Source organism: Dasypus novemcinctus, chromosome 8, assembly GCF_030445035.2.
Source record: "Dasypus novemcinctus isolate mDasNov1 chromosome 8, mDasNov1.1.hap2, whole genome shotgun sequence".
Lineage (NCBI taxonomy): Eukaryota > Metazoa > Chordata > Mammalia > Cingulata > Dasypodidae > Dasypus > Dasypus novemcinctus.
Window position 1 is genome coordinate 85483070 of NC_080680.1, and position 13908 is coordinate 85496977.

The window sequence follows — 13908 nt, forward strand, 5'->3', positions numbered from 1 at the left end:
TTTGTTAGGCAATGCTTTTATTGCTAGAGTATACTTTCCTCTTAAAGATTAGAAGAGCAGCTTGTGCCTACATTTATTGTAAAGTGCAGAGAGAAAAGTAGTATCAATCTAATCTTGAATGAAAGCCTAGGAGAAGCTGTGCCTTAAGACACTGTCAGGGCGAGTGGGTGACACCATGGGGTAGAAACCCAAGTAGTGAGAGTGGGGGTGGACCCACATCCTGGGGAGGACTAATGCCATCAAATAGAGGGAACTGTATCCCTCGAGAGAAAGGGTGGCTCCCAGGGCATTGGGGCAGTTGAGCAAGTTAGGCCCTGAACACTATTCCATCTATCTCTGGAAGTGGCTCCTCAGGAAACGGAGGTTGGCTGTCACTGTGGGCACCAAGGTGGAAGGGAAAATGGACGTTAAATGTGTGGAACCAAAGTAAATGGGGGGTAAGAGAGGAGTTTCTTGAGAGTACACAAGGATGGATATAAAACATGTAATATTACACCATAACATATAGGAGATGACAGACTGATAATGTAAACCATAATGTAAAACATAGGATAACTAAAAATGTAAAGAACTGTGTATCCTAAAGTATGCACCATAATGTAAGCACAGATGTCACCTTGTTAGAAAGCTAATGTCTCAGACTCTGTACATCACTTTAAGTAAATATGATATGAATAGGGCGTAAGAGTATCACTGTGGAAGGGAAAAGGTTTTCTGGTGGATGTGTGGGAGTGCTATATATTATATATATACATTGCTGTGGTCTAGGACTCCTGTGAAGAAAAGCTGAATAATTAGGGGGGGGAAAAAAAAAAAAAGAAAAAGATAGGATGTGGAAATTTTTTCAAGTCAACATTCTTTATCTAAGTTCTTTATCTAACTTTATCCAAGTTCTTTATCTATCCTTTAAACCCATCGCTATATGCCATTCCCTAGTAAGGGACCATGACATTATATTGGGCTTCAAATTTCGGGGAGTTCTGGATCACAGAGTGTTTCAACAATGGCAATGGAGGGATACTGGTATGGGATACCAATGACAGGTGATATATGGCTGACAGGGAGCTGTACAGAACATATGTCCAGGGTGCATGGTAATGTTTGGATATACTCATAGTGGCAACAATTAAAAACCACAGTAGGGGGGGTACTGGGTTCCTGGCCAGTGGTGCTCTGTCGTGGTCCCTAGGGGAGCAGCAACAGTCTCCCAGGTACAGTGGCGGGGACCGGGAGGGAGTGAGGGTTCAACAGTGAGCCCCTGATGCTAATGACTATGCTTCTGAGCTGACAAACCTAAAATAAGAACAAGGCCTAGAGCAACATTGTGCCTGGGAATTTCCTCCTGTCAGCCTTCATGTTACTCAAATGTGGCCAGTCTCGAAGCCAAACTCAGCATGTAAATGCAATGCCTTCCCCCCAGCGTGGGACATGACACCCGGGGATGAGCCTCCCTGGCAACGAGGGACCACTATCTACTACCAACTGATGATGCAACTGGAAAATGACCTTATACGGAAGGTTCAATGCGGATCAGCAGAATATCCATGTCTACATAAAATACCATGACTTTAAAATGCTGTTTGACCTAAAGTAAGGGGGAAATGGAAAGGAGAAATGAGTTTATATGGCTACGAGTTTCTAAAAAAGAGTCTGGAGGCTGGCAGAAGGATTGCCCTCATGCACAACTGAGCAGAGTCAGAGAGACAGATAAAGCAGATACAACCACCAGATATTGGTTCCTTTGAGGGCTAAAGAGACCCATGGGAGTTATGGTCATGGCCGATGGGGTTAACTACCAGGGCAGATGGCCCCTCTTTGGAAATGGTGTTTATGTGTGATGAATCTGGACTAAGATGGGATCTCCCTTCATAAGACTTTCATGCTAATGTGCTGGAGGTGTAGTTAATGTTGGGGTTTAAGATATATTTAGGGGATTTGAATCTCTGGACTGACAATGTGATAGCCAGGTCCTGAGCCTCAACAGACTCCAGCACCTACAATCTGATCTATTGGACTTACCACACTCAGCTAAGATGGAGTTGAAGAAGGACAACCACCACACCATGGAGCCTAGAGTGATTACAACTGAAAATGGGAGGATTGCATCCAGCATCCATGTGGAATCTGAGCCTCCTCTTGACATAGAGGTGCAATGGACACAACCAATCCAATGTCCACATAGAAGAGGTGGCACTGGATTGGGAAAAGTGGACATGGTGGACGATGGGTATGGGGAAAGGCAGGAAGAGATGAGAGGTGGAGGCGTCTTTGGGACTTGGAGCTGCCCTGGATGGTGCTTCAGAGGTAATCACCGGACATTGTAAATCCTCACAGGGCCCACTGGATGGAATGGAGGAGAGTATGGGCCATGATGTGAACCATTGTCTATGAGGTGCAGAGGTGCCCAAAGATGTACTTACCAAATCCAATGGATGTGTCATGATGATGGGAAGGAGTGTTGTTGAGGGGGGGAGAGGGGGGGCGGGGGGGTGGGGTTGAATGGGACCTCACATATATATTTTTAATGTAATATTATTACAAAGTCAATTAAAAAAAAAAAGAAAAAAAATAAAAAATAAACTGGAGGTAATAGCACTAAAAAAAAAAAAAAAAGACACTGTCAGGGGAAGCAGCTGTGGCTCAATCAATTGGGCTCCCATCTACCATATGGGAGGCTCTGGGTTCACATCCCAGGCCCTCCTTGTGAAGGCAGGCTGGCCTGCACCTGCAGAGAGCTGGCGCAGCAAGGTGATGCAACAAAGGAAGACAAGCAGAAGAACGTGCAGCAAATGGACACAGAGAGCAGACAGCAAGCAAGCTGCAAGGGGGCAGAAATTAATTAATTAATTTTTTAAAAAAGACACTGTCAGGTCCCTGCTGGGGGACCTTTGTTTTTCTTACATGGTACCTGTTCAGGATATACACATTTCTGTTTCTTTCTGTTCCTCAGGATGGTTTAGTGTTCATATACCCCCAGGAGGTCTAAGCTTTTATGAACTGCTTTCAGAATTTGGCAATGAAGTGCATTTTTTTTTTTTTTCTGGAAGATAAAGCAAATAATGTCTTTATTTTCAAGAAGCTGTCTGCCCTGGAGCTTCATCCTGGAGTTTCAGCTGACCTCTGAAATTGTCTTTTGGCTATGAGTTCACTGAAGCTAATTAGTGGGAGGCTTTTGATAAAGCATCCATGTGGCCTTGCCCTGCTACTATCTTCACTTTTCCAGCCTTGCTACTCCTTTGTAGGAAAAACCACTGAGGAAATGAGTTGCTTTGGTGCCCTCTTTAGTTGCTGTGTATGTAGTGCCTTGTGTGCTGGTTTCGGAAAGCCTTGAGATCAAGTACTACATCATTCTGCTATTTAATCCAATCCTTAACTTGTATCAGTTGCTGGTTTCCCTTGAGTAAAAGTGTCTAACATTACACTAGTAACTGTGGGCAGTATATATGGTTAGGATATTTAGATTGCTTTTTATAAAATACTTCTTCTCGTGTGATGGTGTGCCTACCATGGAAGAGTTAAAATCCAGTTGAAACAAATCAATCCCCACCACCACCACCCCCTCCACAGTAAAATAAAGTCCTAATTTTGTAGTTTAGTGTAGATGCTCTGTTGGAATGCAAGGAGAGTTACAAAAATATTAGAATAGTCCCAGTTAAACTTCTAGAGGAGGAGAAGCTGGAGCCAGACTTGAAGGAAGGGTAGGAATTGGATTGGCAGTAGGTGCTGGGAAACAAGAAGAGCAAAGGAACTGAAACCAACTGTCATGGTTTGTAGGGACACTACAGTGGTCATATGAGCAGAGTGTGTGACTGTTCTGGGCATTGAGGAGAGGGGGGAGTAATTGGAAATAAGGATGGATCACTTCGGCCCAGCCACCTTCAGCTGTTAAGCCTCTCTGACAGAGTCCAGGATAGAGTCACCTTAGCTAAATCCCGTAGCTGACAGTGCTACAGTGTGTTGCTAGTAGGCTTGTTGCTTCCTGGAATATTAGCCAACAACTCTGCTTGGGAAATTACTTTCTAAACATGCAGACATTGGGTAGTAATTGTCCAAGTCATATGATAGTTTGGGGTATTTTTTGTCTATGAGGAAGTTTTATTAGAGTTAGCAAAAGTTATTCAGTGTCTATAGCCATTTCCTAAAGAGGGAAGTCCCTGGATGTGGCCATGAGGAACAATGAAATTTTTTCTCTCTCATAGTCCTTTGGTTAATACCAGTTGAGGGACTTTTTTCCTTCTGAAGTTCTTCCAAAACCAACAGTGATATTTTTATTGATTTCCCAGAGATGATTGACAATACTTCCTCAGTTATCTCATTAAGAGTCTTTGTACATCTTTCCTTCCCCAAGTACAGTTTGTAAGCTGGGGAAGTATATTCCCTGCCCTCTGCACAGAACCTTTTCTGTGAATTCATAGCAGGCAGGCTTTTCACCACCCTCATATAGGTTCCTGAGATGGCTGTAGACTGGCCTTTGAACAAGCAGCTGGCTGTTCAGTTAGGTAGTGAATGGAAGATTCTTCTCCTACATTGGAACATCCAGAGACATGCTTGAGAGCAGGATCAGTGCTTGCCTTGAACATAGACAGCTTTGCTTCATTTCAGAAATAGGCCAGTAAGTGGTCCACTAGATGGCATTTTCATAGTACAGACCCTTCCTTTCTTAATTTCTTAGCACTTTGGCACACAGGAATATTCTTCTGCCTCCAAGCTAATGTAAAATGTAGACATAATTACCTAGTTCTTTAGATGCTTTCAGGGAACTATTGCCATCCAAAGCAGGTAGAAATTAAGTATTATATGGGGTCTTTTCTCCCTTTGATCTAATTATTGCTAATAGTTTAACAAGGTGATGCTCTGGGAAAATCCCCCTTACTGCACATTATTGAAAGGCAGAGCAGTCTTTATTTAAAGAGGCTGTACCTGGCCTTGTCAAGAAGGAGAGAGAGAGAGGCATAGCTGCAAGAAGCACATCACATCAGGATGATGTCTCCTATAATCTAATGCCTAGGAAAAAACAAATACTGCAGAGTTCTTATTTCACTTTCTTTCCTAGAAGAATAGGCCTAACACCCAATACTTCTCATTTGTGTCACCCCTTGAAGCAGCCAAACTCTGGCTTTCTTGGGACTCGATTTGTAAAAGTTTTTCAGTCTCCTGGAAAATTTTTTCCTACCTTACCTGATTCTGAAGATCTTCTCATTGGAGTGTTCTTTGGTTTAGGTTTTTGTTTTAAATTACTTTATTCTTAGAGCCTGTTTTAACCATATCTTCTCATATTTTTTCCCCTCAAAATTGTATCTTTCACTCCTAAGTATCTCCCTTGTTCTCTTTTCTTTTTTGTTCTTTTTTTTTTCTTGAGATAACTTTGGAATGGAAGAGGGCACACAAATATATTTTTGCTCTTCTTTTGTAGTACGTAATGTTTGAAATGGAAAAACAATCCTTTCCAGACTTCTAAGGGAAAATTATCTTTAGTTATTTAAAAATATGTGAAAGAGGCAAAAATTGTTTGTTTTGGCTGCTGTTCTACAGTCATTGGGTCACCCCCAAAGTACTCAGGCTTCTTTTGTGTGTGTATTGGTATCACAGTGTAGCTGGTACCTTACCACATACTGCTCCTTTGTACCACCCCCATACTCCAGCATCTTCACCCTTATACAACCTTATACAACCCCACCACCACCACAAATCATCTCACCTCCGGTTTGTTTTTCCTTTTTTTTTTTTTTGTTCCTGCATCTTCTCAATTGTTTCTTCCTTATAATTGCCCTTTTCCTTTACTACTTGGCGAGATTTGGCTTCACATTCAAGGATCTTTTTGCTGTTTTTATCCAGTTTTAGCCTAGTGATAACCACCTTGCTGGAGTGGTGCCATCAGCCTTCTCCCGCTGTACTTGTTTGATATAGATGACATATTTCTTCCTATAAACCTGGACTACTCTGCCAATTTGCCAACCTTTGTAGTCTCCTCGCACAACCTGAACATCATCTTTCAGTTAGTCATGGATCAAACGTTTTATTTCTGTCTCAGCGCCTTGGAAAGAGGGGAAGATATAATCTTCCTCCAAATGTGGGAAGGTGCATTGAAATGCCTTTTACAGTTCTTGCTCAGATCAGAAGTTACAAAGGGATTGAATTTCGTTTTTGCTGCTGCTGCTTTAGCAATGGCTGCAAAAGGGAGAAGCTGGTTTGTTATTTTTTAATTCATCTTCATTAGTGTGTTCCTCTGACTTCTTAGCTGTGGTTACATTATAGAAGATGACAAAGATGAGCTCATGTTAGGAAGAATTCTAATAAATGACAGATCTGTTTGAACTCATAGCTGTTCCTTAAAAGGATCCTGCCTGCTAAAATTCTACAAACCTATTGGTTCCCTGTGATACATCTGAAATGAGTTTTAGTCTAATTTAAACAATTGCACAATGCTTTTACTAGTCCAGTAATTCGCAATAAGAAAGAGAAGATGGGACGTTCCCTGAGAGATGTTCCAGAGTCTTGGGAGGTATGTGAAGTTTGAAAAAGTATATTAACTATAGCAGTGGAATCCATATGTATATATATAAATTGTATTTAGAAAGAAAAAATAACTTTTAACACAGACTGGAATATAAAGCTCCACACAATCTTCTTGGTTGGATTTGGAGGTAGGGAATTTATGCTTGTTAAAGGAGGTGTGACTCAGCTAAGATGGAGGTGAAGAAGGACAACCACCACACCATGGAGCCTAGAGTGATTACAACTGAAAATGGGAGGATTGCATCCAGCATCCAGGTGGAATCTGAGCCTCCTCTTGACATAAAGGTGCAATGGACACAACCAATCCAGTGTCCACATAGAAGAGGTGGCATTGGATTGGGAAAAGTGGACATAATGGACAAAGGGTATGGGGAAAGGCAGGAAGAGATGAGAGGTGGAGGCGTCTTCGGGACATGGAGCTGCCCTGGATGGTGCTTCAGAGGTAATCACCGGACATTGTAAATCCTCACAGGGCCTACATGATGGAATAGAGGAGAGTATGGGCCATGATGTGAACCAATGTATATGAGGTGCAGAGGTGCCCAAAGATGTACTTACCAAATCCAATGGATGTGTCATGATGATGGGAACGAGTGTTGTTGGGGGGGCGGAGAGGGGGGGTGGGGGGGTGGGGTTGAATGGGACCTCACATATATATTTTTAATGTAATATTATTACAAAGTCAATAAAAAATAAAAAAATTAATAAAAAAAAAAAAAAAAAAAGGAGGTGTGGACAATGAAATATTATGCAGCTGTAGGAAGAAATGACATTGTAAAGCATATGACAACATGAATGAACCTGGGACATTATGTTGAGAGAAGCAAGCCAGGCACAAAAGGACAAATACTGTATGATTGTGTTACTATGAACCAAATATATTGTGCAACATATTGTATGTTTCAAAAATAAAATTTATATATATCCAGTACATCTAATTGAGAAATGTATGTTTTTATTCAACTGTGTTTTCTTTTTAGTTTTCAATTGTTTATATTTTCAATTATTAAATGTACAAAATAAAGTTAAAAAATATTTTTTTAAATAGTATAATTATTTTAAAAAAGATTGAGAAACTGACTCAGAAACAGTTTTTAGAACTAACGATGTACTAAACAGATATCTTAAAGAAATGGTCATTTTTTTTTAACATTCTTGTTAACAATCTTTTTTCCCCTAGCTCAGCCCTCTCTTCCTGCTATAGCCGAGTATACCAAAGCCTTGCCAACCTCATTCGTTGGTCTGACCAAGTGATGCTAGAAGGTGTGAACTCAGAAGATAAAGAGATGGTGACATCTGTGAAGGGGGTCATCAAAGCTGTGCTGGATGGAGTGAAGGTACCATGCATGGACTCTAACCAGTCCTAAATAGAGACTTAGAGCAGCCTCTCTGCTCAATATTTATCAGTTAAGGACTTGTTCCTGAACTTTATACATTAGAAATGAGTGACTTTCAGCTTCTCTGGTGCTGGTGTGCTGCTCTATGCAATAGCTACTTAATTCTCTCAGGACTGGTACAAATGGCTCTGAGAGTAAGACAACCCTTTGGAAGACTCATCCCAATGGTTGGAAAAGCTGCCAGCAGCAATCAGCTTTCACTGAGTATTGTATTAAATTTTCAGTGAGTCTTTATATTACAGCTTTGACTGTTCATGCTTGCCAGCTAGATAAAATGTATTTGCATTGACTTTCAGCAAAACTCCCAGGATGTCAACTGCTAATTTTTTATATATTAAGAACTTCTGGGATTCTTGGTAGAAAAGCAGGATTGAAATGAATAAAGAAATGAAACTCTCAGATTTACTTGATATCTAGGGTGTGGTCTGTGTATTTGTCTACCAAGGGAAGTCCAAAACATCTTGTAGTTAAGGAGAAAAGCGAAGTCTATAGAAGATCTAGAATTGGGATATAAGGGACAAGGTAAAGCCCTAATTGAGAAAGTAAGTTATGGTAGATGAGGAGCAATGTAGAATGTAGGGCCTGTGGGTCAGAACAAGGGTGGTAAACAGTGGGAAAGTAAAGACCTTGATGTTAGGTGAGGCCATGTAATGCAGAGGAAAGAGGGTTAACCTTGGGGTCCCGCTGGGTTTGAATCCCAAGTCCACCTTTCACTACTCTGTAACCTTTGGCAATTTTTACTAAACTGCTTTCAATGTACTCAACTCCTCTACAGAATAGGTATAATAATAGTACCTTTATCATAGAGGTGTAGGAAGGATTAAATCAGTCAATATACATAAAGCTCTTAGAATGATGCCTGGCACATGGTAAGCACTCAGACAGCTGCTGTTTATTATTAATTATGCAGTGCTAATTGCTTGGTTTGCAACCAGGTCTCTTGGCTTAAAGAAACTGTGACCTCTTCCTTTTAGACTTTTCTATTCAAAATTTTAGCTGTTATATTTACCCCAGTCAAAATATTCCTTTCTCATTCAGCCATGCTGCCTCCTTTGATTGACATTCTCTGTTAACTATGAAAGAAAGATTTAATACCCTCAAAAGATGAAAATTACAGAGAGAAAGAAGGCTAAGAAATCACTGATTAACAATACAAATTGCTCCAAAATGAAGTGTATTGGCTCGAGAAGTCTTGATAGTTCTCCACCTCCAGCACCATTTCAGTAGAGGGTGCATGTGTCTGCCAGCAAATTTGTTGAGTTCATTTAGAGGAATGGTTAACTAAATAACGTCAGAATTTCTCTCTGATAACTCCCATATTCTCTTCATGCCATAAAGTTATTTGACTGTCCATTATCTGTTTGGGCCAGTGAGTCTCCAAGGTGTAGCCCAGGGTGGCTATTGTGATGATGCCTCATATCACTTTTCACATTTTAGAATGCAGTCAGATACATTATCCCGTTTGATCTTCACAGTAGCTCTTTGAGATCAGCAGGGTAAAGTGAAATGTGACCTGGGTCATTCTTCAACAGCAAAATCCATGTAGTTCTGCTTACCCACCTTTACTAATCCTGTCCAGATTTCTGGAAATGCTATTGTTGAAAATTGTTATTTTTCAGTTGACATTGTTAAAGTTTCCCTCTATCAAATCAATTATGATAGATACTCAAAACAAGTTAGAATGTCCAAAATAGCAGAGGTCGAGCTTTGATTTAAAAAAAAAAACACTATAACATTCCCTAATATTTATAGAATCAATATATTAAAGCACCACTGTATCACTTGAAAGCCATGTCTAAAATAACATTTTCCCTGATTTCCAAAGTGGCTGGGGTGAAAAAGAGAGAGAGGGAGAGAAACCTACAGATTATGAACCCATCAGTGACATAAAGCAATAACTTCCCATAATTGTTTAAAAAAATATTTTAGCCAGAATGGAGATTCTCTAAATGAGGAGCTCTGTAAATACACTTTTGTTTCATTTATTCATGAAGCATTTAGTGAGAACCTATTATATGCCTGGATGTGTGATAGCATTGGGAATATAGTGATGAACAAAACTGGCACAGTCCGTAACCTTATGAAACCTACAATCCAAAGGGAGAAAAGAAAGGCCAAACAAAAATTTACAATTATATAATTATAGCTAGGATAAGTGCTACAAAGGAAAAATGGTACATGGTACTGTTAGAGCATTTGGGTTAACTTGCTTTTCAGAATGATCAAATAGGGCTACCCCAAAGAAGAGACAGTTAAACCAAAGGCTGAAGGTTGGGTAGGAATCGGTCTATATTATTGGAAGCTTCTAGTAGCTGCTGTCAAGGCAATGAGAATGACTGAGACACTATGATGTCATTTGTTGTTAAGGTCTAATAGTGTGATAGCTAACATTTATTGCGTGCTTTTTATGTATTGTCCCATTTAATCCTTGCAACAACCCTCCAAGGTAGGCATTATCCTCTCCTTTCTCAGATGTGGAACCTGTGGTTCATGCTGACAGGTAGTAAGTGGCAAGGTCGTGATTTACCCCCAGGCCTGCTGAACACCCAGCCCCTGTGCACTTACCATTATCCTCAGCTTCTTCCCACAAATAGGGAGATTCAGACTTAGCCCAAAGGATTCACTTTGCATCTACTTCCAAGCCAGCTTGCTTCCAGCTTCTCTCACCATCCCAGTCAGGCTTAGGACACCTTATAAGCCCATCTCCTGGTGGTGTGATGGAGCCTCACTTGGCTGGTAGGGACCAGGACTATACAGAAATAAAATAGATTTATGAGGATGTCATCATTCCACTTGGAGGAGAAATGTTGGCATGTTCCTTAAACTGACTCACCATCTTTCAAGTAACTCATTCAGTTGTTAATTAGAATCTGTTTTGTTTTTTTTTGAAGAGGTTGAAAAAGTGTTTTAAAACAGGATTGCTTTGTTTTTGTCCGAGTGGGTAGTGTAATTTATTACTTAACACCCCCACTCCCCCCCACCCCACCCCCGTCCAGTAAATGCCAGCTCGTTAGCTGTGTAACCTTGGGCAAGTTAATTCTCTGAGTTTCAAACAGTTTAAAAAATATTTACCCAGAAGGTTTGAAGAAAGTTTAAGATAATATATATTAAGTGCCAGGTACTTTGTGTGGCATAAAGTAGATGCCCAGTATATGGGTTGTAAGTACTGTTAGCTCTAGAAATGTTAATTCCTGGAACTGCTTACTTTTACCAGTCATTGACAGTGATTGTGGCCCTTTGCCATGTAGTCATTTAAACTTCAGACCCAGGTGACTCCTTTACTAATGGGAGCCTGAAGCTCAGAGATGATAGTGACTTTCAGGAGAACAAAGCCTCTGAGAATTTTAAAGGTCCTAATTTTTCCATTTCTCTAGGATCCACACCCAGCCTAGGACTTGTCTATTGGGGGACTAAGCCCATCAAGGTTAAACAGAGAGTCCAGTTTATCCTTTTGAAACCAGCATCCCAATTCTTCCCACTAACTTTACCAATTACATTTTAGCTTTTCCTCTTTTTTAGTATCTTCAAATCTTTACTCAACTCCTTAGGTTCTGGTTTGCCCTTTTTCTAGACCTTCTAGGGATGTCAAAACTTTCTTGCGTATCTCCAGTCTCACCTAGATACTCTTTCCCTTTACTCTTTTCCAACCACACAAAAATGCCAAATTTTTTTCATTTAAAAAAAAAAAACAAAAAAAAACACCTTACTTGCATTGATAAACTTGGGGCAAAACTTTGCAGAATGCCTGCAGCTGTCATTTAACCTTCACCACCTAAAACCAGACTTATGTACCAGATTCAACATGTATAGTAGGCATATTTTGAAAGTAATACTTTTCTCACTTTATCAGTTAAAACTAGGTTTGACTGCAAGAAAGCCTAAAATAACAGTGGCTTTAAAAAAAGATAAAAGTATTTCTCTCTTACATATGGGAAGTGCAAATCAAAACCACAATGAGATATACTTTATACCCACTAGGGTGGCTCTTCTCAAAAAGACAGATAATAAGTGTTGGTGAGCATGTGAAGAAATTGGAACCTTGTATAAGCCCAGAGATATTATAAGTATAAGAAGTCCAGGGATAATAGTACATTTTCACAAAACGGTCAGGGATGTAGTTTTCTCCCATCTTGCTTTTCTGCTGTCCTCAGCATATGTAGTCTCTCAGGGATCAGATGGCTTCTCAGGCCTTAGCCATCGGGACTACATTCCAGCCAGCAAGGAGGATGAAGAGAGAAGAGAAAGGGTGTGCCTCCTTCCTTTAAGGACATTTTCTAGAAGGCCTCACAAATCTTCCGCTTACATTTTATTGGCCAGAACATTGCCAGTAAAAAAAAAAAAAAAAAATCTATTAATAAGAAGGAAGAACAGAATATTGTAGGCCAAATAGCTCTCTCTACCACACTGACGTTTCAAATGAACCATCTTTTTAAATTTTTTTTTTTCAACCTATTTTTAAAATTTTTTATTCTGGATATTTTCAAACATTTACAAAAAAGAGAAGAATAAAATGAACCCTTTATCACACAACCTCCACAGATGTCACCTCGTGGCCAGTCTTGTTCCTTCTATACACATTTCCTACTCCCCCAGATTATTTGAAAACAAATCCCAGACATAATATTCTTTAATCTATAAATACTTTAGTATATCTCTAGAACAAGGCAAACATTTTCAGTAAAGGGCCAGATAGTAAATATTTTTGATCTCTCAGGCCAAAACAGTCTTTGTAACATATTCTTTTTCATTTTCTTATTATTTATTTATTTTTTTACAAACCACTTACTGGGCTGTACTAAAACTGGCTGGATTTGACCTGCCAGTGTAGTTTGCTGACCCCTGCGCTAGAAGATAAGGACCCTTAAAAAAACACATGTTCACAACAATGCCATTATCACAGTCTAAGAAATCAATAGTCATTTCTTACTATTATCAGACTGCTGGTGTTTAAATTTCTCTAATTGGTTCATATACTTTTTTTAAGTTTGTTTTTCCAAACAAGATCCAAATAAAGTCCACATACTGTAATTCATTAGTATGTTTCAAAAGTCTAAAGTCTCCCCTCTTTCTCTTTTTCTCCTTGGATTTTTTTTTTCTAAAACAAGGGTTATTGTCCTGAAAGTTTCCCACATTCTGGATTTTGTTAATTGTACCAATGCAGTGTTTTGTTTTGTGTTGTGTTGTGGTGTTGTTGTTGTTTTTAACATGTTCCTCTGCCCTTGAATTTCCTGTAAAACTAGAGGCTTAATCATACTCAGGCTTTTTATATTTGAAAAAATAATTCCTAGATGATACTGTGTATTTCTATCAAGAGGCTCTTTCCTTTTTTTATGTTAGTAGCCATTTATGTTTATTGCCTAGATCCATTAATTAGGGTTGTAAAATGATGATAATCTAGTTCTTTCTGTCATTTTCTTCATCATTACTTTCTCCGTGTCAACTTTGTGGTTTTATGAAATATAATTCTCAGAGGAAAAGCCAAATCAATGCTTGATTCCTTCCCTTTATTTACCAATTCTCAAAATAATGAGTGTTTCCTGCCATCCTCTAACATGATCAATGAATTGAGTTTTTTAAAATATTATGAACTCAAGAATTTAAGTATATTTGATATGTTTCAGTCATTTGCAGTAATGATGCTCAAGTCCCATCTTTGGCCAGTGAAACCTCTTCAAATTGCTTTCTTTTTTTGTTTGTTTGTTTTAGGCCAATAATATATTAAGGAAGGGAGGGAAGAGAAATTGGAGAAAATAACAGATCACGGATCTGAGGTAGAGAGGAAGAGGCTGACGAGTGATAAAGTGGGCTGGTTTACAGACTACCGTTCCTCATTATAGATTATAAATGCCCAGGTTTTACTTGCATGTTCATCATGGCATGGAAAAAAATGGCGAGAACAGAGCACAGAAGGCAGGAACAGGCACAGAGACAGGGCTGGTTTGCTTTCCCACTGCCTTTTAAACCATTAATTATTCTGCCCCTTTGTTAATGGCAT

The 13908-nt window shown here is 39.5% G+C and overlaps 1 protein-coding gene across 16 annotated transcripts in view; it reads left to right on the plus strand.

Annotated features, from left to right (window-relative positions):
* RAPGEF1 (Rap guanine nucleotide exchange factor 1) overlaps positions 1–13908 on the plus strand; it is a 173134-nt gene that overhangs the window by 93362 nt on the left and 65864 nt on the right. For all 16 annotated transcript variants that reach the window (XM_058302157.2, XM_058302158.2, XM_058302156.2 and 13 more), the window contains one exon: positions 7697–7853. In XM_058302157.2, the coding sequence (XP_058158140.1) occupies positions 7697–7853 (157 nt within the window). The remainder of the gene's footprint in view (positions 1–7696; positions 7854–13908) is intronic.